At 38.1% G+C, this 23,991-nt stretch overlaps 1 protein-coding gene across 2 annotated transcripts in view; it reads left to right on the top strand.

Moving 5' to 3' along the window:
• SLC39A8 (solute carrier family 39 (zinc transporter), member 8) overlaps positions 1 to 23,991 on the top strand; it is a 123,560-nt gene that overhangs the window by 25,508 nt on the left and 74,061 nt on the right. For both annotated transcript variants that reach the window (XM_011992254.1, XM_011992253.1), the window contains exons 3-6: positions 10,647 to 10,809; positions 19,169 to 19,338; positions 21,667 to 21,789; positions 22,277 to 22,441. In XM_011992254.1, the coding sequence (XP_011847644.1) occupies positions 10,647 to 10,809; positions 19,169 to 19,338; positions 21,667 to 21,789; positions 22,277 to 22,441 (621 nt within the window). The remainder of the gene's footprint in view (positions 1 to 10,646; positions 10,810 to 19,168; positions 19,339 to 21,666; positions 21,790 to 22,276; positions 22,442 to 23,991) is intronic.

Below are 23,991 nucleotides of genomic sequence, written 5' to 3'. Positions count from 1 at the left end.
ATAACTATATTTTCCGTGACCAAAAAATTAGTAAGAAGAATGGCATTGTTTTACATTTCTGTAAATCTCTTCAAAATCCAGCTTAAAAGAAAAAAGTTTGAATCTCATATATGCTGCCCCATTCCACCAGTTATGACATACCTCCTGTAGTGTTCACACGTAAAAGAATTATAGTGAAAAAGGAAAATGCAGTCTTCACACTATTTTCAGAGAAACTTTGACCTTGCATTTTCTCTGACAGGGTCTTGGCAACCTCCAGGGGTCCCTGGACCATGCTTGGAGAACCACCATGCTAAAGAAGTGTCATATACTAGGGCCTGTGATGGACACAGCTGGTCCTTGTATGTGGAAGTGAGATGGCTTTGAAAGGCGCACTCGTTTCTTGTGGCATCTCCCCAGCCCTGAGGTGAAGAAGCAGCATTCTCTCCACACTTTATCCCCAGAGGGACTGAGTGGGAGACCCTTGGTGCACAGCAAGGAAACAAAAGCTTTGATCTTGGCAATATGCGATAATGCCCATGGGACTCCCTGGCAGATGATGGGAAGTAGGGTGGCCTCTGCCCCCTGAAGACATGTCAGGAGTGGGAAGCCAAGGATCTAGAGTGGGTGTCTGTGCTCTGACACCACACCAGGCTTTCAGGGCTCTAAAAGAACACCTTCTCTTTTCAAGAGAAGATCTTGAAAAGCTGAATATGGAATTGGGTAGGGCTGGGAAACTTGTCCGTCACTATGACAAAGACAGACAATGTTGTAAACGTCTTTTAAAAAGATTGTTGTAGCTTTCAACATTCTTTTTCTTTAGTAAAATCTTTAAAGAATTCCAGCCTGCCTGGTGTTTAGGGGAACCTGGAAAAAGAGATTTTAAACAAACAAATCATGACTTAATTTTATTTTTCTTAAAAGAAACTGAAATACAAGTACATTGTTAAAAACTTTGGCAGATATAAAGAAGCAGAAAGGGAAAAAATAAAACCACGCATAATTTTTCCACCCAGAAATAAACACTGTTAACGTTTTGGAGCACAGATTTATCCTTATTTATAGCATCATTCCCTATATATTGTTTCATAATAATCTTTTTATCCCTAGCAGTGTATCATAAAACAAGGCATCTTTCTCCTTTAAATTATATATTCAGGAAAAGCGCTCTTCATCTTCTCTTCAAAAAGAGTTTTGAGTGTGAATGTAGGTGTGTGTGTATGTATGTGTATACATGTGAGTGTGTGTGTATATGAGTGTGAGTGTGTGTGTATGTGAGAGAGTGTGTGTGTTGTGCGTGGCATCAGTGCCAGAGTGGCTTCAGTAAGAAGTGTAAGAAAACCTGAGGAAAAATGGAAAAATTAATCTTGGGGAAACAGAGTTGGGGTCACTTGACTGGCCATACCTTAAACCTAGAGATTATTTTTATAGAGTGTTCTTGGCTCAAACCTTAGAAAACTGTATTTTATCTTGATAAAATAATAATGAGTAAACTTTGAAGAGGACTTTAAAGAAGGAAAAACTTCAAGAGAAGATGGAGAGAGTGATTCAGCATGTGTATATATGTGTGTATATATATGTGTGTGTGTGTGTGTGTGTGTGTGTATGTATATGTCTATATATATGCATATATCAGGGAGATTTGGAAGTGAAACTTGAGTGCCTTGTAATTGAGGCAGTTCCATTATTGCAGGAAGAACCAATCTGGAAGCAATTTCCTCAGTCATTCCTGCTTTGAATGTTCCTGCCATGAGTGTGGAACTTGTAAGTCACCAATTCCATTGTTCAGTGAGCCCTAAAAGGATAAATTAATGGGACTGTTCACTTGTTTCAAGGGTCAGAAGTGGCCTCCCAATTGTTAAACTCAAACTACCATTTTAAATTTATGTATTTCAATTGCTCTCTTGGGATCTTTGGCCAGTTGCCATATTCGAAACACTTTTAGATATCCCAATGATTATTTAATAGGAAAGAAACCTCTGGAATCCTGGAATTCATATCTACCTTAGTATTTATTAAGACAATTACTAATATTACTATGTGCCTGGCATGTAGTAGTGCTCAGTTAATATGTGTTGAATGTATGAATGAGTAAATAAATGAATGAAACTCTCACTTGTCTTCACAGCATTTTTGGAGCCAACTGCAAAAATGGTTTAAATTCATAGCTGCAAACTAAACAAAATTATGAAAAAGCAAAAGAAATGAAGTGCAGAAAGTGAAGTATACCTAAAATTCTCACCCTGGTGAGAACAATTGGCTGATGTTTGAACTGTAGGATTTTTTTTTTTTTTTTTTTTTTTTTTTTTTTCCAGGCTGGAGTGTAGTGGCACAATCTCAGCTCACTGCAACCTCTGCCTCCTGGGTTCAAGCAATTCTCCTGCCTCAGCCTTCCGAGTTGCTGGGATTACAGGTGTGCGCCACCACACTCAGGTAATTTTTGTATTTTTAGTAGGGACAGGGTTTCACCATGTTGGCCAGGATGGTCTTGATCTCTTGACCTCATGATCTGCCTGCCTTGGCCTCCCAACCTGCTGGGATTACAGGTGTGAGCCACTGCGCCTGGCCGGCTTTTTAAAAATTTGTATAAATATAAGGAGTACAAGGGCAGTTTTGTTACATGAATATATTGGGTAGTGGTGAAATCTGGGTTTTTAGTGTAGCTGTCAGCTGAATAATATACACTGTGTCCATTAAGTAATTTCTTATTGTAGAGTTGTTTTTGAAGTCTGTCTCTGGAAGGATCCTAAATATGGTTTAATAGTTAATTTAATTGTGTGTTTGAACTCACTGTTGGGGCAACAAAGTACATTCTCTGCCAGGGTCTCAATGATTCTTTCATTGAATCCTTCTCAGTGTTCGACTTAAGACATAGTAGCCAGAATACTGGCTTATAAGTCAAAAGGCATGAGAAGACATATATCTGAATTTTATCTTTAACACTTATATGTTGTTTAATCTTGTACCGTTAGAAATGTACTTTTCTAGACGGGATTTCTTCATCCAAATTTAACCTAAAATCTATTTGAGTGGTTGATTAAAGAGGTTATATGTGTTAAGCGTATATTATGGTTTGCTATTACTGTAGTCCTTATATGCTTCCCAGAACTCTTATGATAAGTATTGTTTATAAAATTTATTCACCAACTAATTGCATACTCATTTGCATTGCTGATCTCTCCATTAATTTTTTTTATGTATCATGTCTTATTTCCCCAAGAATCAGATGCATCAAAATAACAAACTTAGCGCATGTATCTCCTCTTCTAGGAAGCCTTCCCTGACCTCATTCCTTTAAGCACATAATATGTCGTGCATATTTTTATTTGCTTATCTGTTTTATATGTATCTCCTTTATTTATTTATTTATTTATTTTTTGAGACAGAGTCCCACTCTGTTGTCCAGACTGGAGTGCAGTGACATGATCTCAGCTCACTGCAAGCTCCGCCTCCCGGATTCAAGGGATTCTCATGCCTCAGCCTCCCTGAGTAGCTGGGATTGCAGGTGCCCACCACCATGCCCGGCTAATTTTTGTATTTTTAGTAGAGATGGAATTTCACCATATTGGCCAGGCTGGTCTCGAACTCCCGATCTTGTGATCCGCCCTCCTCGGCCTCCCAAAGTGCTGGGATTACAGGTTTGAGCCACCATGTCCGGCCTATATGTATCTCCTTTCTATGCTGAATGATGAGATTGTTGAAGATGGAAACCATGTCTTATTCTCAACACCTACTAGAATACCTGACTCAGAGAAGGTGTGAGCAACCTGTTCAGTTAATGAATAAATGAATGAGAATGAAGGAGAAGTGGAATAGGCTTCTATAAGAGCAGAACAGATGAAGATTTTAGGTGGATTCTTATTAAACCTCTTGTTGCATCTCTTTAAAGAACAGGAGATCGCCATTTACTTGGGGTGGGAGAAGGATGATGGCTTTCATCACAGCTGCATACATGGCAAATTTCAGAAAGTACCTGTAGTTCTTACTGTTTAACAACAGCTGTAGCAATCACTGGCAAGGGCAGCATAGAGGTGGCTAAAATGAAGGAAGCTGGACAGAGCTCTTTCAGACTTGGGTTCTAACCCCAGTTCTGCTGCTGGCTGCCTTTGGGGCTTTCTAATGGTATTTAAAGTGGATTGTCATTGAGTCTAAATGCATTACAATAATCTGTCTCTCCCTGCCTTTACCTCCACAGAGAGAATAAAACCACACCTAGCACTGTCCTTACTGGGAATGTGAGCTACTCAGCCTCCCATGGAATCTCAATCTATTGCAAAACAAAATCTGAAACCGTTTCTGGGGTGGCTTTTGAATGGGATGATATTTCATTTTTGGTGTGGTGTGAAGGCCTTGGTATAATGGTACAGGATCAGATGGTCTTACTGTATTGTATTATTTAATGGGTGCCACTTGATAAGACAACCAAGCAGTGAAAACAGCCTGTGTGTGGAGAACAGGAAGAAGTGGGGAAGCTTTAAAGAGTGGAAAGGCTTATCTTTTTGTTCTCCTATAGGTTATGATGTAGCATTCATTCACTAGCTTTTAAAAGTGACTTTTAAATAATTAATTTATGTATCCATCAGCACTCTTTTATTTCTAAGAATAAAGAATAAAGAAATAAAGGATAAAGAAAAAAATATCAACTTTAATTAGCTTAAGCCGAAAGGGAATTCATTGGCCCACATAACTTAAGAGTCAGGGTGCATATCAGCTTTAGGTACAGCTGTATCCAGGGTGTTGTGATGGTATTGAAAATCTGTCTTTCTCCACTTCTTAGTTAGTCTTCCTTCACATGGCGGCAGAAATGGCTTAAGATGACCCAGACTTACAGCAGGACTAGTGGAGAAAGAGTTTTTCAGTAGCACAGGTGAGTATAGGATCCAGGTAATCCTATGCTTACCAAAATCACATGGAAGGGAGTTCCCATGGCAGTAAGGAGGTCTGTTACCAGATGGGACAAAAACCCAAGGGTTACATGTCTTTCATCATTCCAGGAAGGCAAAAACCACAGACAGCTACCAAATTTGACTGGCCTGGGTTGTTTCTTATGTTCTGAGCTTAATTCACTAGGGCTTATACACTGGCTCCTTTTCTTGCTTTTGCACAAATTGTTTGTATTCACAAGCCTTTGTTCTTCTTTCTATATGCTGATTCTCCTAATCAGCTCCGCTACTCCCACTCAGCTATGATCTCTTTGCAGAAGCAGCCACATCCTTATCTCTAGGCTCTACTTTTCTCAGAGAAAGCTCACCGATCATTTGCATTGGGGTTCCAGGAGCATTGCAACTTGAAATGTCTAAAACCAAAGTTGCCACCATCCTGCCAAATGGGCTTCTCTTCCTAGGTTCCCTAATCACAGTGTTGCAGAACTTTGTTCCTTAGTTCAGCTTAAACTGGGTTCTTGTCACACGACCTGAAAAAATTAGGCACATAGACACATTGAAGGGTGAGGAGAGTGGAATTTATTGGGCAAAAAGGAAAAAAGGAAAAAACAACCTCTCAGCAAAGTGAGAGGAGTTCCTGCTAACAGGCCGCCATCTCACAGATTGGTTCCAGGTCACAAACACAGGAACTGAAGAGGGCAGGCTCCTCCCCCTTGCACACACGGGAACTTCCCATGGCTCCACCCTATTCTCCCTCCCTGCAGGCGGATAGAGATTCTCCGAGGATGGTCCCTTTTATCTGCCTCCTGCATCTATCAACAGCAGTGGCAGCATCCTCTTTATACTCTCCCAGCATTCTATTGTCAACGTTGTTTTTGGCTATTTCCTCTGCGTATCATTTCTCCCTCTTGTGGACTCTCAATGTTCTTTATTATTATGTGTTTTTTTTTGTGAATTTATAATTTCCTCTCTGGGTCTATAGACCTTCATGTATCTGATTTATTTCTGCCACAGTTATTTAAGTTTGCTAATCGAAGGCAATTTTACTTATTTATCTTTGTACTATTTCCTTCCTGGTTGTCATCCTCCAGCTTTCCCCACTTTCTACTACTCCCGTCAATATTATACCTAGACTTTTATGGTTTCATAAATATTTGTAGAATAAAGGAAGGAGTTAATGCAATCTGTAGTATAACTACATGGCTATTATACTTGATAGTGTTAAAAAACCAGAGCCTAACAGCAGTTGAAGTGGTAAAAACAGGTTTTATTCAGGAAACATTGCAATAGGGGTATGTTAGAGTTCTCCAACAAAACAAAACCAGCAGGAGGTGTGTGTGTGTGTATATATATATAAAAATATATATTATATAAAAATATAATATATAAATTATATAATATATAAAAATTATATTATATGTATCTCTATATATTAGAGTGAGAGAGAGATTATGAGGAATTGGCTCATGTGATTGTGTAGGCTGAGAAGTCCCAGGATCTGCTGTCTGCAGGTTGCAGATTGGGAAAGCCAATGCATAATTTAGTCTCAATCTGAAAGCCCGAGAACCAGAGGAGCCAGTGGTGTAAACTCTAGAGGGAGTTTTGGAGAAAATGAAATAAAATGGCCTAGTTCAAGCAATTGGGAAGGAAAAAAGGGACAAATTCCTTCTTCTGCCTCTTGTTCTGTTCGGACCTTCAATGGATTGGACTCACATTGGGGAGGGCAGTCTACTTCACGGAGTCCACTGATTCCAATGCTAACCTCCCCTGGAACCACCCTCGCAGACACCTCAGAAATAATGTTTAACAGCATAGAAATAATGTTTAGTTTGGGAACACAGTGGCCAAATTGACACAAAATTAATGATCACAAGGGGAAAAGAGACCTCAGTACAGAACTTGGCTCAACTCCAAATACAACACGGACAAGTGGGGATTTACAGTCAGGGAGGAGGAGGGGTAGGAGTGGGGAGGTGGTCAGTGAATGGAAAATTACTAAGAGGAAACGTTAAGGGTAGGGGGGATTTTGGTTAAACAGACCTAACAGGATTCTTGCTGAAGACAGGACCAGGGTGATCAGATATGGAGGGTGGGGGAACTCTCTTTAAACTGATTAGAAGGTTTCTTGCTAACACTGGGTGATGCAGGTCCTGTAAGGATGGATACTAGGGTCAAGGCCTGGGCTCAGAGGAGCCTGTATGCAGTTTAGCCAAGGAGGGAATCTGTCGGTATTGAAGCTTTCAGATCTTGCCGCTCTTCCGCATTTATTATAACCAAATTTCAATTGTGTATAATGCTAAGGAAGGAACTTGCCCTAATTCCTTGAGCTTCCTTCATCCCCTCCCTGAACCAGCCCCCCACTTTCCCATAAGGACATGTTTAGGAAAGAGGCAGAAAAACTTCTGACTTATAAAAACTGGTGAGGAAGAAGGAAGAGCAGAAGCGGAAGCCAAAATGCACAGAACTGTTTGCTGAAACGGTTTTGAGCATACTTGGCTGTCTCTTTTGTAGTATATACCTGGCCTCTACCTCTAATGCTACCTTACTTTGATGTTTCACATATAGAAGGCCCATTTGAGGTCACCCTAATGTGGCAAGAGACCAGTGAATAGGAGCTTAACTTCAAACTTAGAAAGAGTCTTTATGTCTTTATGAAAAACGTCAACCTGATGAACACGAGGACATCTGAAACCTTAAAAGGCCACAGCAAACATCAGGGCAGCATGCTTGAGAACAGCAGTGTCATAAATACAAACATGAAAAGAAGTAGAGCTGTCATAAATATGAAGGAGCTGGTGAAAGCACATGGAGTTTTATCAAGGCACATAGCATTCCGTACAATCACCCTGAATTGTTTTCTGAGGAGCCCTGGATGATCCTACCCTTTCCGTAATGTGTTTGTTCATTGTTTTGGAGGTGAAAGGGTGTGCTTGTGAGGGTGTTTGGGCCTCCTTGTCCATGGTATAACCGGTTGGTTTTGTTGCCCTCACTCTTCAGGCGCTGGACTCTCATCCTGTTTGTTCCCGCTCTGGGAGGCACCACCCTTTCTAAGACAACGGCTTTCTTTTGTTTCGGGTTCAACTTTGTTAAGTCAAAGTATAATAAATATCAAGATTGTTTGAAGCCAAAAATAGGCCACTGTCCAAAATTGTGTTCATTCCACTTGCTGGTAGATAGCTATTTTAAATAAGTCAGGCTTGCCGTTAATTCAGTTCTGCTGCACTGTTAGCATTCTGTTCTCATTCTCTTATCATGACGTGAGTCTTTGAGTTTTATCATCTCTACATCTCTGTGTTCTTCGTGGTGATTGGACAGTTGCCACTCTCCATGACTACCGTGACTATCCCTGACCACCTGTCCAGCTAAAATTTCAACACAAATGCTGCACAGCTAAGCTATCTGATTGTATTAATTATATATTTATTTGAATGCACTATTTTTTTTTTCTAATTGTAGATAGGAGGGTGTCTTTAATGATGTACAGTAGGCAATTCTGACATCCTTAAGGTTGGTGGCATTCAAGCTCGTGACTGCCATTCACAATAAGAAATACATTTTACATCATGATCCAGTATACATGTGCATGTTATATATGATGTGTAACTGAAGCTAAAGTTTGGTTAAGCAATACTTACCCTATTATGTGTGATATAGTTTATAGTCTCTATTCTTTTGCCTTTTACTTTATTAAAAAATGCCGACTGTGCCTTAGCAAGTGGACGTCCTGATTCAGGAATGGGTTACAATTTGAGTCTGAAAAAGAACTGCTTAACAGTCATCAGGTGTTAGGGAGTCTTAGAATGCTAATTCTGAAAAGTCTTTGGAGATTATCTGGAGGCATCTTCCCTTTTTCCTCTTATTTTACAGTTGGAGGAATTTAAAGTCCAAGTAGGGTAAGTCTTCCTTGCAGGGAAACAGTGGTGCTCTCTGTGTGCTATCACGCCTATTTTTTCCTGGAAACACACAGTGTCCAGTTCAACCACAAGGGTTGTGTACTTTTTGAGTCTAGCGATTATGCTTCTGGATGCCTTCATGGTGATGAATAAGCTGTGCACATTTTCCCTTCTCCAGTTGAATCTTGAGGTATTTTCTCCCTCCATTAGTTTATTATACATCATTCTGAGTTAAAGGGAAGACTGTTAACAGGGCATTGGGTGTGGTGTATCCTCTTCTATGGATGGCACGCAGCTATCATTAATCATAAACTCAAAAGAGTGGGTTGAATAAGGAACAATTTTAGGTACATACTTAGACATTAAAAAAATCTAAGTGTGCATTTTCTGTAAGGTAGTTGTAATCTTAGTTTTGGAAAACTGCATAGATCTTGGTGTATTTGATGTTTTTCCATTTTTCCTTTATAAACAGTAGTAATCTCCTTGTATCAAAATACGACATTTTAAACTTCATTGTTTCTGTTGTAAAGGGAATTACAGCATCCTGTGGTCAAACAGTTAACATCAACTTTTGAGTTATTGATACCATTCATAGTGTAGTAGTCAGCTCAGGCTGCCATGACAAAGTACCATAGCCTAGGTGGGTTAAGCAACAGAAATTTATTTTCTCACAGTTCTGGGGACTTGAAGTCCAAGACCAAGGTGCCAGAATGGTTGCTGTCTGTGAGGGCTTTCTCCTTGGGTCGCAGAGAGCATTTTCTCGCTTCCTCATATAGCAGAGAAAGAGCAAGTGAGCAGGCTCTTTGATGTCTCTTTTTATAAGTGCACTAATCCTACTGGACCAGGGCCCCCCAACTTCATGAACTCATCTAAACTTGATTGCCTCTCAAAGGCCCCATCTCCAAATACCATCACACCGGGGATTAGGGCTTCAACATGTGAACCTGGGGAGACATAATTCAGATCATAGTACATGGCTAAGGTCTTAGTGGGGTTTAAGCATTGGCGGAAGCATGCAAATAACTTGCCTAAATTACATTTATTAAAGACAGACTCTTCCATTTGAGTGAATGGATGTTTTTCACACTATAATTCTTATGACATTCATTAGCATTTATTTTATATTTTTCTTAATAGTGCAAGTACTGTATATGGAAGAGAGCTTACAGTTAAAATGTGAGAACAACATTATACCTTTAAAAAGTTATTTTTGCAGTTTTTTTCCTAATGCAGATTCTAGTCCTCGTTAATAGTTAATGAATTTCTAAACAGCCCAGCACTATTTTCAAAACTTAATCTAATATAGAAAAGCTACCCACCATCACTGAGAATAATGCATATTTTAACAAAAAACACTTTGTGCTAAAGACATATTTTAAAACAACTTTTTATATTTATATTTATTACAGTGTAGAGAAGAGAGGAATTTCTTAGCATGAAACTGTAGGGAGCCAGGTGTTTGTCTACAAGAAGGGTCATAGAGACTCATGCCAGTAACACACAGAAAATATCCATTCAAACTGAAGAAAAGTAAACTAAGAGGGGGCACTGACAACATAAAATTGTTTTAGAGCCCTTTGTTTGAATGGTGTTGGTGCACCCCTATTTAAGTCCTTGGATATGCCCAAACCAATTTTTATCTTTTTTCTGCTGTAGGAAGGCTGTTGATTAAGAAGGGATTTTTTTTTTCTTCCATTTTTCTTCTTTCTACATTTAAAGTGGCGGGGCTGTTTTACAACTTTAGGGGCCTTTCAATTTCTGTGGTGGGCTTTTGTATAAAGAGTGCTGTGCATCTAGATGAAATAGTGTGTGTCTCTTTATAGTATGTTTGCTTATGTGCTTTTACACATTATTAACACTTTTTTTTCTTTGTTTGTTTTTTCTATTTCAGTGTTTAACCGCTGAAGAGATCTTTTCCCTTCATGGCTTTTCAAATGCTACCCAAATAACCAGCTCCAAATTCTCTGTCATCTGTCCAGCAGTCTTACAGCAATTGAACTTTCACCCTTGTGAGGATCGGCCCAAGCACAAAACAAGACCAAGTCATTCAGAAGGTATATTGAAAGCATTTTTTCTCTTTTATTTGAAAAGTCTATAAAACCATTATGAAATGAAGTTAATATGCCTCTCTTTCTGCTTTATTGCTTTTAATTAATCTACACAGAGCCTCTTAGAATAATACTTATATTCTGAAAGTATTTAGAATAAGAGAATTATAACTTATTTAAGCTTTGTAAGTTATGCTCGTCTCTTTGTTGAATCAAAATTGTACTTAGTACACTTAAAAACTATAAAATCCAGTTCTTGATTTTAAACAATATATATTTTATGCTGTGCATATTGGATTGCATTTTATTTGACTTATAATTGATCATTTCATTTCCATTATCTTTTGCTTGCCATATTATTTTAAAACTTGTCAGTTTATCTGCAGTTACCGATGAAGAGATAAGAGAACTAGCATACTTCTAGATTGAATCTTCAGGGACCAAATTATTAGTTTTAATTTTCATAGGTGAAAGAAAATACCAGAGGCTATTTTAAGTGACTATAATGGTATTGCCATGAATATGGTACTTTAAAGGTATGATCTGCTGCAAAGAAATTTTAAACCATAGTAAAATATGTGTATGCTTAATATACAGCTCACATACTTGAATGTGTAGAAGAGTAACTTTCACCAGTGAGATAAACCAATTGTTCAGGGAGTCTTTTTGACACTTATGTTGGAATTTAAATTTTTTTTTCATTTGTTTATTAAGCAAATATTTATTGAACAACATAACCAGCATTGTTCTGTGCACTAAGGAGTCAATAGTAAACAAGAAGAAAAATTATGTCTTATTAGGGCTTACAGTGTAGTGGAGAAAAGAGATAATAAACATTTAAACAAACAAGCAAATAAACAACATAGTTTCAGAGTGAAAGGTGCTATGAAGAAAATAAAATATTAGTAGGTGAGGGATAGAAAGTGATGGTGGATGAGTATCATCTTAAATAGATCAAGGAAGCCCTCTCTGATGGGGTATCATCTGAGCAGAAGGAGAGGGCCACAGCAAGGTCTTCTCTAGGGGAAGAGCATTCTTGATTGAGGGCACAGCCAACATAGCTTGGCAATGAGCTTGGCATGAGTGAGGAGCAGCAAGAGGGTCCTGTGTGACTGGAGCCTAGTGAGTTGGCGGGGAAGGTAGAAGGAGATACGTCCTGGCAGGAGATGGAGGCCAGATGAGGAAGCCTTGTGGGAGGTGGTAAATTGACTGGGTTTTATTCCGAATGTAGGGTGAAGTCATTGTACCATTCTAAACAGGGGAGTGCTGTGATCTTATTCAAGTCTGTAAAAGGGCATTCCACCTGCCTACAATCTGAAGAACAGATTGTAATGGGGCCAGAGTAGAAGCAGGGTGATTGGTCAGGAAGCGACTGCCAGGAGCTGATGCTCAGGATGATGGGGACTTGGACTAAGGTGGGGGAAGTAGAAGTGGGGAGAAGCAGTAGATTTGGGATGAGTCCTGGAGATCATGCTAAATAGTTTGCCCTGCATTGATTGTGGGAGAGGGAACAATGAGTCAAGGCTTGAGCCAGAGAAACAGGAGAGATCGTTATACCATTTCCCAGGATGGAGAAGACTGGGAGGAGCCATTTATTGTAGAGGAAGGGAGTGGTAAGGATGAAGAGTATAATTTTTAGTGTGGTTGCTTTGAGACATTGACGTACACAGGTAGACAGGGAGGTCCAATAGACAAAGACACACAGACATTTGGAGAGGAGATTGCTTTCAGAGGAGAGGTCAAGACCGGGGATTTGCCTGTCTAGAGATGATATTTAAAGACACTGGGGCTAGGCACGGTGACTCATCCCTGTAATACCAGCACTTTGGGAGGCCAAGGTGGAGGATTGCTTGAGGCCAGGAGTTCAAGACCAGCTTGGGAAACATAGTGAGACCTCATCACAACAAAAATTAAAAGAATTAGCTGGCACGGTGGCATGCATCTGTAGGCCTAGCTACTTGGGAGGCTGAGGCAGGAGGATCACTTGAACACAGGAGGTCAAGGCTGCAGTGGCCTATGATTACCCCACTGTACTCCAGCCTGGGTGGCAGAGGGAGACCTCATCTCAAAAAAATAAAAACAAAGATGCTGTTCTGAGTGAGCTCATCTGACATGAGTATAGATAGAAAAAAAGGGAAGACTTAACAAAGAAAGTGCCTGTTTTCATTTCCGGATTCCTTTGTGTATATACACTTCAATCTCCCTCTATATGAATAAAAGAGATAACAACAATGACAAAAATAACAATGATAGCCAATTCTTTTGCAGTACTTACTATATGACAGGCACTCTTTGAAGTACTTTACACATTAACATATTAATCACATGCAACTATATGATGTAGGCACTACTATTCCCATTTTACAGCCAAGAAAACAAAGGTACAGGGAGTTTAAAGTCATTTGCTCAAAGTTACACAACTTGCATGTGGTAGAGCCAGATTCAGCTGACGTTGTCTTGGCTTCAGAACCCATGTTCTCGTTGATATTCTATATTTATAGATACAAAGTATAGAAATCATCAAGTATCATTTATCAATATAATTCACAATTTTGTGAATAACAGTAATTTCAATTTTGAAATATTAGTAATTTTGAATTGCTAATTGTTCAAGCAAATATTTTTGCTAGAGTATATTTATATTTCTACAAGCCTGTTTAATACAATTTGCACTTTACTTTCAAAAGTAAATTCAGCAAATGTTTTAGGATACTACCCTTGACTAATAGTATTGCACAGTAAAAGCACAGACTCTGAAGCCAGTTTACCTGGGCTCAAATCCCAGCTCTGTAATTTTCCAACTATGTTGAGAACATGACTTTAACCTTTTCCTGCCTCAACTTCCTCATCTAAAATAGTACCTTTCTTATGGGCTTGCTGTAAAGATTAAATGACTTAGTATTTGTAAAGTACTTCAAACATTATTCAATACATAGGTGCCGTAGTGGGCCTGTTAGTTAGGTCTGTTATTAACTACATCTAACATGTGCATAACTCTAGGTACAGGACGTGAGGTTTCAGAAAAAGCAAATACTCTACTCTGTGCAGGTTGGTTACTTATATTCAAAAGTAATTTTTTAACCCCAGTTGCTATGTGCAAGTTAATTACTCATATTCAAAAGTAATTTTTAAACCCCGGTTCTGTTTCAGGAACCAGGAGTTGAGAACTGGAAAGTCAGAAGCAGGATGTGAGAAGTAGAATTCTAGGGCCAACACTACAAAGTTATAAAATAGAAAAGTCAACAATTCTGAGTTATGAGATCATAAAGGCACCAAATATTCAGACAGATAACCCAATAAAAAGAGAAATGCCTCTTAGGGTGCATATTGTGTTAGGAATTGAAATGAGGCTGGAGTGGAGTGGGATAGGGTGGGAGAAGATATGGAAATGTTTCTCAAGGAATTTAGGTAATCTAGTAGAGTGCTTGTTACTACTCATCTAAGATGTTTAACTTGGCAATCTATTGCTATTTTGATGTGATATCTTGATTGTTTTATTTTAGTGCAACTGTATGATTATTTAATATCTCTATGGGTCAGTTACTTTAATAGTACCTTTATAGAATTGTTGGGAGTATCAAATGAGTTAATACATGTAAGTGCCTAGAACAATGCCCGGCACAGAGGAATAAGAATGTCTTTGTTCTTATACATGTGTTCATAGATTCACCACATTCCCTGGCCCCTGTGTAATCCTATAGTTTTTCTCACTGAGAAACACATTTTAAAATAATTAAATGCACTGGATTTTTCATATAACTTTTCACTTAATGAAGAGTCAAGTCTTAGCCCATCCAAAGCAATAAAAAATCAACATAAAAGCAATCAAAATGATACAAGAATTTGAATACATTTATGTTGACATTTCAGTGGGCAGATAAAATAATATAATTTCTCAGAGGCCTCACATTTTATCTTTGAAATGTATTTCATGTGCTTTATAAAATGATATTGATGAGTACAGTAAACTGATGATAAGTTAAATTCTCTAGGAGAGAAATTAATTGCATTTTAATAATAATTTAATGATCTGAAATTGCTTCATTTTTTGATGAAGTTACAGAATAGTATTTAATTCAAATAGTAGACAAAATAAAGAATATTACTTGAAGCATCCTTGAAAATCATATTGTCCAACTCTGTAATACAACCAGTGATATAAGTCTAAGTTCCAGAGAGGTTAAGCGGCTTCTTGTAGGTGTAGTACCTAAGGTGAGATGAGAACTCCTGATTCTTAGTTTGTTATTCTTTTCACTGAATAACAGTGAATTAAATGAACTAACATTTATATCATGGTCTACTTACTAATTTTTTAAAACATAATAATAATCAACATTTATTAAAAGCTTGCTATATTCCAGGGACAGCATTAACTGGTTTTATTTTATTCTTGTGAAAACTCTATGAAATATGAGCTATTTTAATCTGCATTTTAAATAGGAGAAAACTGAGCCTTAGGGAAGTCAAAGAACCAAACTATGATGCCAGTGAGGGGATGAGCTGAGATTTGAACACAAATCCTCTAGCTCCAGAGTTCACACTGTTAAACACCATTCTATACAGTTTCTCAGTTGAATGGGGCCAGGCAAAAATTGAAGCCTGGGCAGTATGCAGATCTGCAAAATGGGGATCATAATAGAACCATATTTCCTTGCTAGTAAAACTGGAAAAATAATAGTACTTATCTCATAGGGTTGTTGTGAGAATGAAATGAGTTAATATAGGTAAAGTTCTTAGAAGAATCTTACACAGTGGACATTCAATAAATGTAAACTATCATGACTGTATTTCTTTGAAATCTATTAAAAATCTTTCAGGGTTCACTTATTAGGAGACTGGTCCCTCTCTGAAACATATCATTTGAGAAAGTCCCATGTATATATGGAGATGTCCAAGGAATAGATTCATACCAATGTATTATTTTGGTGCTTCAGTTAAGTGGAAAGTGCTTCGGTTGAGTGGAAATTCCAGACATTATTTTTCTGAATAATGTTCTAACAATACAAGAAGGGGAAGCTATGCAGTGTGCCCAGAATGTGATGAATTACACTCCCACCATCCCCCAAGTTATGCTCATAAATGTGCAAGGGCAAAGAAAGTTAGAAAGGTGGATAAGCAGATGGATTGGTATGTCTTTTTGACAGAGTTCTGCTGCACTTTGAAATGGGGAATTTATTAATTCCTTCAGCAAGGAATGTGTGCTTTTTCCTGGACAATTTTCTAGGCACTGAGGATGAATAAAACATAGCCCTTCTCATTGAGAATCACACAGTTTATATGATGTAGGCAAACGTATCAGTAATAAAATTACTCTAGCACACAAGAAGTGGTGAGCGAACCAATTAGTTTCAAACAAAGAGTAAAGGGAATCCTGATCAGCCAGGAAGTACTATCTGGACAGCAGGGAAGCTTCATAGAGGAGATCTTTGCATTGGCTTGGAAAGCCACGTATGAGTTTCTTAGGCAAGGAAGATAGGAAAGTGTTTTCAGACAGAGAACCACAGTGTAAAGGTAAAGTTCGGTTGGGAAAACATGGTGTTTGGGTAAAGGCCATGTTGAGAAGAGGCTAAATAACACTGGAGAGGCTGTGTGAGGGTCAGTTTATGAGGGGCAATTTCAAATGGGGGCACGAGATGATCATTTTTGTGATTTAGTATAAGTCTGTAGGCCATGTCAGTTAGTAGAAGGGGCACCAGATAGATAACTGCCACGTTATATAAGATGAGGGAGTGAGAGGTGATGAGGGTCTGACTTCAAGGCCACTGGCAATGAGGAAGGAGAAGCTGGAGGTGAGAGATACCTGAAGCAGAATTGGTAGGGTTTGATGACCAGTTGTCTATGGAATTAACTGGTGGAAAAATTGAAATTGATCCTACTGTTCCTGTTATTTATGTAGGTAGTGAACGAGGGTAATGGAGCAGGTGTTTGCAGGGAAGCTGATGCGTTTAACATGTGTATGTGGCTTTGCTTCTATTGGCACTTAACAATTTCTTTGCCTTTTAATTTTAGTTTTCAACATTATATCTTGTCTACGCAGTGAAATTATAAATATTTGTTGAATGGATGAATGCATGTAGGCTAGTGATGGACAGAAGTATGTTTGTGTTAAGAGAAATTCCATGTAGATATACCACGAAGAAAGGTGTGGAATTGAGAACTCTCTCCAAGTGGAATGTCTGTGGAGACTAGTAGTATTGTTTAAGGTGATAAGGTAATAAATGGGAATGAAGTGGGCTGTTAGATGAAGTTGTAGGGCATGGCCAGGACCTGAAACTGATAGGAAAGTGTCTGGAGAAGATGCAGTCATCATGGTCAGTGCTGTGATGATTCTTGGAGTTATATAGTACCATTTATAATCTCACCTTTTCATTTGGTACTTAGCACAGGTGACTTTGTATCACGCTGTGTGTGTGTTTGCACGTGTGTGTGTGTGGTGGCAGGAACCATGGTTTGGTCCACATCATCTAGGCTGAATGAACATTTACTAAGTTTGTTTATTTGTACATAGAAATTCTAGACTAACAATAATTATAGTGAAAGCCTGGCGCGGTGGCTCACACCTGTAATCCCAGCACTTTGGGAGGCTGAGGCAGGCAGATCACGAGGTCAGGATATCGAGACCATCCTGGCTAACACGGCAAAACCCTGTCTCTACTAAAAATATAAAAAGTTAGCCGGGAGTGGTGGCGGGCGCCTGTAGTCCCAGCTGCTCCAGAGGCTGAGGCAGGAGAATGGCGTGAACCCAGGAGGTGGAGGTTGCAGTGAGCCGAGATCACGCCACTGCACTCCAGCCTGGGTGACAGAGTGAGACTCTGTCTCAAAAAAAAAAAAAAAAATAATAATAATAATTATAGTGAACAATCTTGTGTTAATGAAGTACATATAATTCAGGATAACATTTTTACAGTTTTGTTGAGTCCTTTGGCCTTTCTAAAAATGAGATTACCTCTAAAGGAATAATAAAGCATATTGCTAAAAAATGTGGGCCTGGGAGCCAGACTGTCCTGGTTCAAAATTCAGCTTTCTATCTGTGTGACTCGGGCAGCTTACTTCAACTCCATATGCTTTGGTTTCCCCAACTGTATGAAGGCGGTAGCAATATTTCTCTTACAGGGGTTTGTGAGGTTCAAATAAGTTGACACATGTTGATCACTTAGCACAGGGCCTGGCACATGGCAAATGCTCCCTGAGCTGTAGGTGTTACTAGTGTACTCCACTGACAGTGCCATGGAGAGAAGTGGCCCACCATTTAAACATGCTTTCTGGATATTTTAAAGAAGTGGCTACGCAGAGGCAGCTTTCTCCTCTGTCACATTGTACTTTGTGTACAGTGTGTCGGGCCAGAGGCAAAGCCACGTGTTGCACAGCCCTGAGGCCAGGTTGTATCTCCGCCTGCACCCACACATAGGTGACTGTCCTTGGTATGTTTCACTTGTGTTCCCATTTTTACCTTAAACCAGCCACTCTAGGATAGAGAGAGGGAAATTGAGGCCCAAAGGCAACAGGTCACACACGCCATTAGCTATAGAGCTTAGGATAGTATTCGTTCATTTCATTCTAAGCAACACTTATTGTGTGCCTACTGGGTGCCAGGCCCTGGGTCTCGAGAGATGAAAGATGCACCACGTTCTTCTGTCACCAGCATCTCTTCTGTATGGAACATTTTTGCCTAATCTGTGTCTCGCAGGGTGAGTTATGTAATGCAGCCGCTCCCTCCTGTCCCCATGTGCTCACTTCCTGAGTGCTTATTGCATCAGGCTGACTTTAGTTCCCAGGAGGCCCCAGCTGGGGAGCTGAGGTGCTACTGGAGCCACCTTCTCTGAGGAGGTGCTGTCCTCAGGAGTCTGAAGACAAATGATTGTGACAAGCTCAGTGTTAGCAGCTATGGTCACCTTGAAGCTAGCCCACTGTGACCCATCTCCATCCCTGCCCTCCACCCATCATCCCATACCTTTGTCCTGAGGCTCACACTGCCTCTGTTTTTTTTTTTTTTTTTTCCCCAAAGTGCTGTTTTAATCTATTCCTTGAGCCATAGATGAAACTAGGTGGCTTGGAGCCTGTGGCCCTCAGATTGTTTGTCACTGCTCTAGATGTTCTCCGAGTTCCCTGTAAGCTGTAAAACTCAGTAATACCATAAAGATGATTTAGGGCTGATTAAAATGTAAACTGTATTACTATTAATGCTTGCTATGCCATAATTTATATTCTCAGTTTTCTGTATACTTTTCGTTGAGTAGATTTTGTTCTTTTAAAGACGACATGTGTCTTAAGCTTTTAAAGACACTTTTAAGCTTAATGTACAGGAAAACTTCATTTGGTTCCTTGCCCTGATTAATTTCTACTCTCTTTTCCCTCTGACCCACAGTTTGGGGATATGGATTCCTGTCAGTGACAATTATTAATTTGGCTTCTCTCCTCGGATTAATTTTGACTCCACTGATAAAGAAATCTTATTTCCCGAAGATTTTGACCTTTTTTGTGGGGCTGGCTATTGGGACTCTTTTTTCAAATGCAATTTTCCAACTTATTCCAGAGGTAAGGATGTTGGCTATTTGTTTCAGTGAATAATTGTTTCTTTTGCATGTTTTAGCACTTTGTATGTTTTTAGTCTCCATAATTCTTACAGTGTTTTATGGTCGGGTTTATAGTGTCTTGGATAAGAGAAAGCTGAATCACAGCAATTGTAAAGGCTTGTCCCAAGCTACAGTGGATGTCAGTATCAGAGACAAAATTAATATTCTAGGAGGCCAGCCACTAGGACGTGCTCAGACAGCTCTGGGACACCTCAGAAGGCCTTAAAACTTTATTCTGCCTTGCACTTGGCAAATTTAATTTTTTCACACACAGTTTCATTATTTATTTATTTGTTTTTCTAAAGAGCGTGCAATGTCAAATATACTGCAAATGTCAGATGTAAATTTGTAATTTATTTAAGATATACCACTAAATTCCCTCATATATTTACTACAGCTATAAGTGACTAGAGAATAAATGAGACCACAGTCAACAAACCTTTCCATTTTTTCCAATTGTGGAAAACATATCAATTGAGGACTAATAAATAAATAGCAACTTATTTTTTTCCTTTGATAAAATGTGTTATTGATCTGATCTTGACTATAGTGCACACTATTCAATTTATTTCAAATCTGCATTGTGCCCATATGAGGAAGAGAAATGGAGGAAGGAAAATAAATGAAAGGAAAAGAGAGGCAGTGTTGAAGAGGAAGGAAAGGAGAAAGAGACTTTCATAGAAGGGATCCACAAACAGGAACTGGAGAAATATATGTATACATGGACTATATCTGCCACCCACAATGCACACACAGAGGGAGAGACAAACTCCATACAGAGAGAAACTATTAATAGTATTTTAGGGAGTACCACCCTCATCTCATTATTTTTAGAAAATTATGACTAAAGCTTCCTTTAATTTTCAAGCTATACGTGAAAGTGGGGATATAACTTTTTAGGGTTATAGATTTATTAACATTATTTGATCTAGAACCTAAGAGAATATCTATTTCAAAGCTTCAATTGCAGAGATGAAAAATATTAAAATTCAGGGTGATTAAATAATTTGAGTATAGCCTTACAATCAGCTAGTAACAAAGCTAGGATGACAATACAGATTTTCTGATTTAAAAGAGTATTATATACATAATATATTTAATATGATATAATATATGTGTTTATTATCTCATCTGCTTTATGGGTCAAATTAAATTAAACTAATACTGTATGTGGACTAGAGACTCTACATTTATGATGTTAAGGTTTTCTATTTTATTGAAATTTAACAATATAAATAATCTGTAATAATATCTTGAATCTCCATAGAGTTTTTAATAGCAAAATGATTTTCCTTTTCTTATTTAACTTTATTTTCATAATGTCAGTGTTAGGTAAATGGGACAGGCCTTTTTTTTTTTTTTTTTTTTGCCATTTTTGCATTGTATAAACAGGCACAAAGAAGTTACTCAAATGAAGATGCGGCCATGATGTCTCCCCAGAGGCAAACAGGGGACAAGAACCCAGACATCTTCTATTCTGCTTCAGAGGGGAGACTTACAATGTGTGGAATGGTGTGAAGCTGTGGCTTTTCACCCATTAGTCTCTCCTCTGATTCTGTTTATTTGAAGTTTATGTGTCTCGTCTGTTAGGAACACCTTGACTCTTTATAACTTCAAACTCTAACTCCAGTTCTTTGTCCTTTAGACAAAGAATTATTCCATTCTTATTGCTGTGTGTGTGTGTGTGAAAGAGAGAGAGAGAGAGAGAGGTGGCAATTTTAAATATTCTTTTTGCTTTTATTCTTGGGCCTAGCCCTTGATTTATTTGCCTTTTTAGGATTTATCACAGTTTTGTAGGCATAAGAGGATTTCTCTTGGGAAAACAGTAATCCAAGTGGCCTGCCATATTTATTTTAAAAGTTTGACTCTGGATATCATGGACTAACACATTACTTTTAGAGACAGTAGGTAATCAATATCTCATTTATCTTCATTATCTAGACCTAATATTGTATTCTAAGGATGGGAATCAGTGCTGCTGCTTTACTGCTAAAAGTTTAGTCTTTCAAGGCAAATATTGCTGTAGGTGTTATAGCTGGGAAACTGTAAGGTTCTCTGGTGGCTTTATTTAATGAGACTTCTGGTTGTAAGATTTTTGTGCCATTTCATACAGTTTTGTCATTCAAATTTCAAAGTTTTCATTTTGTAATTTTTGGCAGCTAAGTTTCCAATATTACTTGGATGTGAAGAGAGACTTAGAACTTTGGTGAGAATTGTATACTGGTATTATTTTCCAGAAATCAAGTTAAATTTCTTGGTTTTACTTGAATTGCCCTTTTTTCTCCCTTAGGCATTTGGATTTGATCCCAAAGTCGACAGTTATGTTGAGAAGGCAGTTGCTGTGTTTGGTGGATTTTACCTACTTTTCTTTTTTGAAAGAATGCTTAAGATGTTATTAAAGACATATGGTCAGGTAAATGGACTTTATTTAAAACGTATGACATTTTACCCCCTAAAGTTACTTTATATAGGCAAATAAAGACAGGATTTTTATTCTTAGAATTATGAGAATGGTTCAGTTACTAGGCTTGTGAGTTTAAGGAGAACAAAGAGTCAATATATTGACAAGTGTAAGATAAATACTTGATTCATGTTGTAAAATTTGAAACAAGTACCAGCAATTTAATACTGAATAACAGATGTGCCTAATTTGTATTCTATTCATGTTCATCAAAATAAGAATGTGTACGTGTTCTAACATGAACAAACAGTAACAACAGAATCTAATAAATGAAAATACATGTAAAAAAGAAATTTTATATATCTAAAAAGATTTCTTTACATGTAGAATAGATATACAATTTTCCTCTTATAAATAAAAAGCAGTAAACTCTATTTCCCTGTCTGTATGAATCATCTTTTTTCTTCTTATAATCTCTTTGGGTTTTGTTCCCATATAGAATGGTCATACCCACTTTGGAAATGATAACTTTGGTCCTCAAGAAAAAACTCATCAACCTAAAGCATTACCTGCCATCAATGGTGTGACGTGCTATGCAAATCCTGCTGTCACAGAAGCTAATGGACATATCCATTTTGATAATGTCAGTGTGGTGTCTCTACAGGTATATGTTGATTCCATTTTTTCTTGATTATACTACATTCTTTTTACTGTGTAAACACGAATGTGTATGAAGCTAAGTCAGTATTTTGTACGTTTATGTATGTCAGACTTACTCCTATATATATGGGATAACTGGAATGTAAGTCTGCGTTGTTTTTCCACCTTCCCTCTAAATGTTTACTCTAAACAAGTGAGTTAAGAAATTGTGGATCACTGGTCTGGGCTTCTTTATTCTCTAAGATTATTTACTATATGAGAGTCTCTCAATTGCATTTATACAATATTACATAGCAAAATTCATTCAGAGCATTTATTTTACAATTGTTTGAAGATCCAGAATCAAATAATCCTTTGATTGATTTTGAAGCTACAAGAAGAAAGAAGATTTGGAAATTATTAAAATTGTTTTTATTAATTGTCTGACATACAATGTATGTTTATATCCACATCTTCTAAATAATATTAATAGGCACAGGCCAGGTGCGATGTCTCACACCTGTAATCCCAGCACTTTGGGAGGCCGAGGCGGGTGCATCACAAGGTCAAGAGATCGAGACCATCCTGGCTAACGTGGTGAAACCCCGTCTCTACTAAAAATACAAAAAATTAGCCAGGTGTGGTGGCAGACGCCTGTATTCCCAGCTACTCGGGAGGCTGAGGCAGGAGAATGGCGTGAACCCGGGAGGCAGAGCTGGCGGTGAGCCGAGATTGCGCCACTGCACTCTAACCTGGGCGACAGAGCAAGACTCCCTCTCAAAAAAAAAAAAATTAATAATAATAATACTAGGCACAATTTCTTGAGTGACTATCATATACCAGCTAATATGCTCAGCACTTAATTATTTGATCTCATTTACTTTTTATAACAACTACTCAGTGTAGGGATTATTTCTTATGTATTAGAACTATATTGGTTTCAAGTGATAGAAATCAAATTATATATGCGCAAAGGAGAACTTACTGGAAAGATATTAGATGACTAATGGAACAGCCAAGCTACAGGAAAAACAAGAACCTAGGAACCATTAGAACCACTAGGACTCTCCCTCCTTCTCTTTCCTGCCTCTTAGTATCATTCTTTTCTTTTACCGTAGGCTATCTTTTCCATAAGTGGTATACATAGCCACTAGCAATTCCTGAGATTTGTCTTAAAATTTCAGCTACTAGAAGGAAATTGACCTGATTCTTTCAGTCCTAAATCCAAAATCTCTGGCAAGTGTCTTCCTGGTCCAGCTTGAATTAGATGATCACTTCTAGACTAATCTAAGGGAGTGTGGATGGAGTAGAGGAGTGGTTATCAAAAAGGGATGCTGAGAAGATAGTATCACTGGAGTCTACAACAATTCTCATTTGACAGATGAAGAAAGTGGAACTTTAAATGTTAAATAACCCCTCCAGGTTTACTCAGCTAGTGAATGGCAGATCCACAAGCTATATAGTTAAACATGATGTAAAAGTGAATAGTTAAAAACAAAATAAAAAGGAAAGCCAGGTAAGGGGGAAAAAAGCAAAAAAAAAAAAAAAAAAAAAAAAAAAAAAAAAAAAAAAAAA

Source organism: Mandrillus leucophaeus, unplaced genomic scaffold (assembly GCF_000951045.1).
Source record: "Mandrillus leucophaeus isolate KB7577 unplaced genomic scaffold, Mleu.le_1.0 Scaffold409, whole genome shotgun sequence".
In the NCBI taxonomy this organism is placed as follows: Eukaryota; Metazoa; Chordata; class Mammalia; order Primates; family Cercopithecidae; genus Mandrillus; species Mandrillus leucophaeus.
The sequence above is the reverse complement of the archived record's forward strand: the minus strand, read 5'-3'. Positions and strand labels throughout refer to the sequence as shown.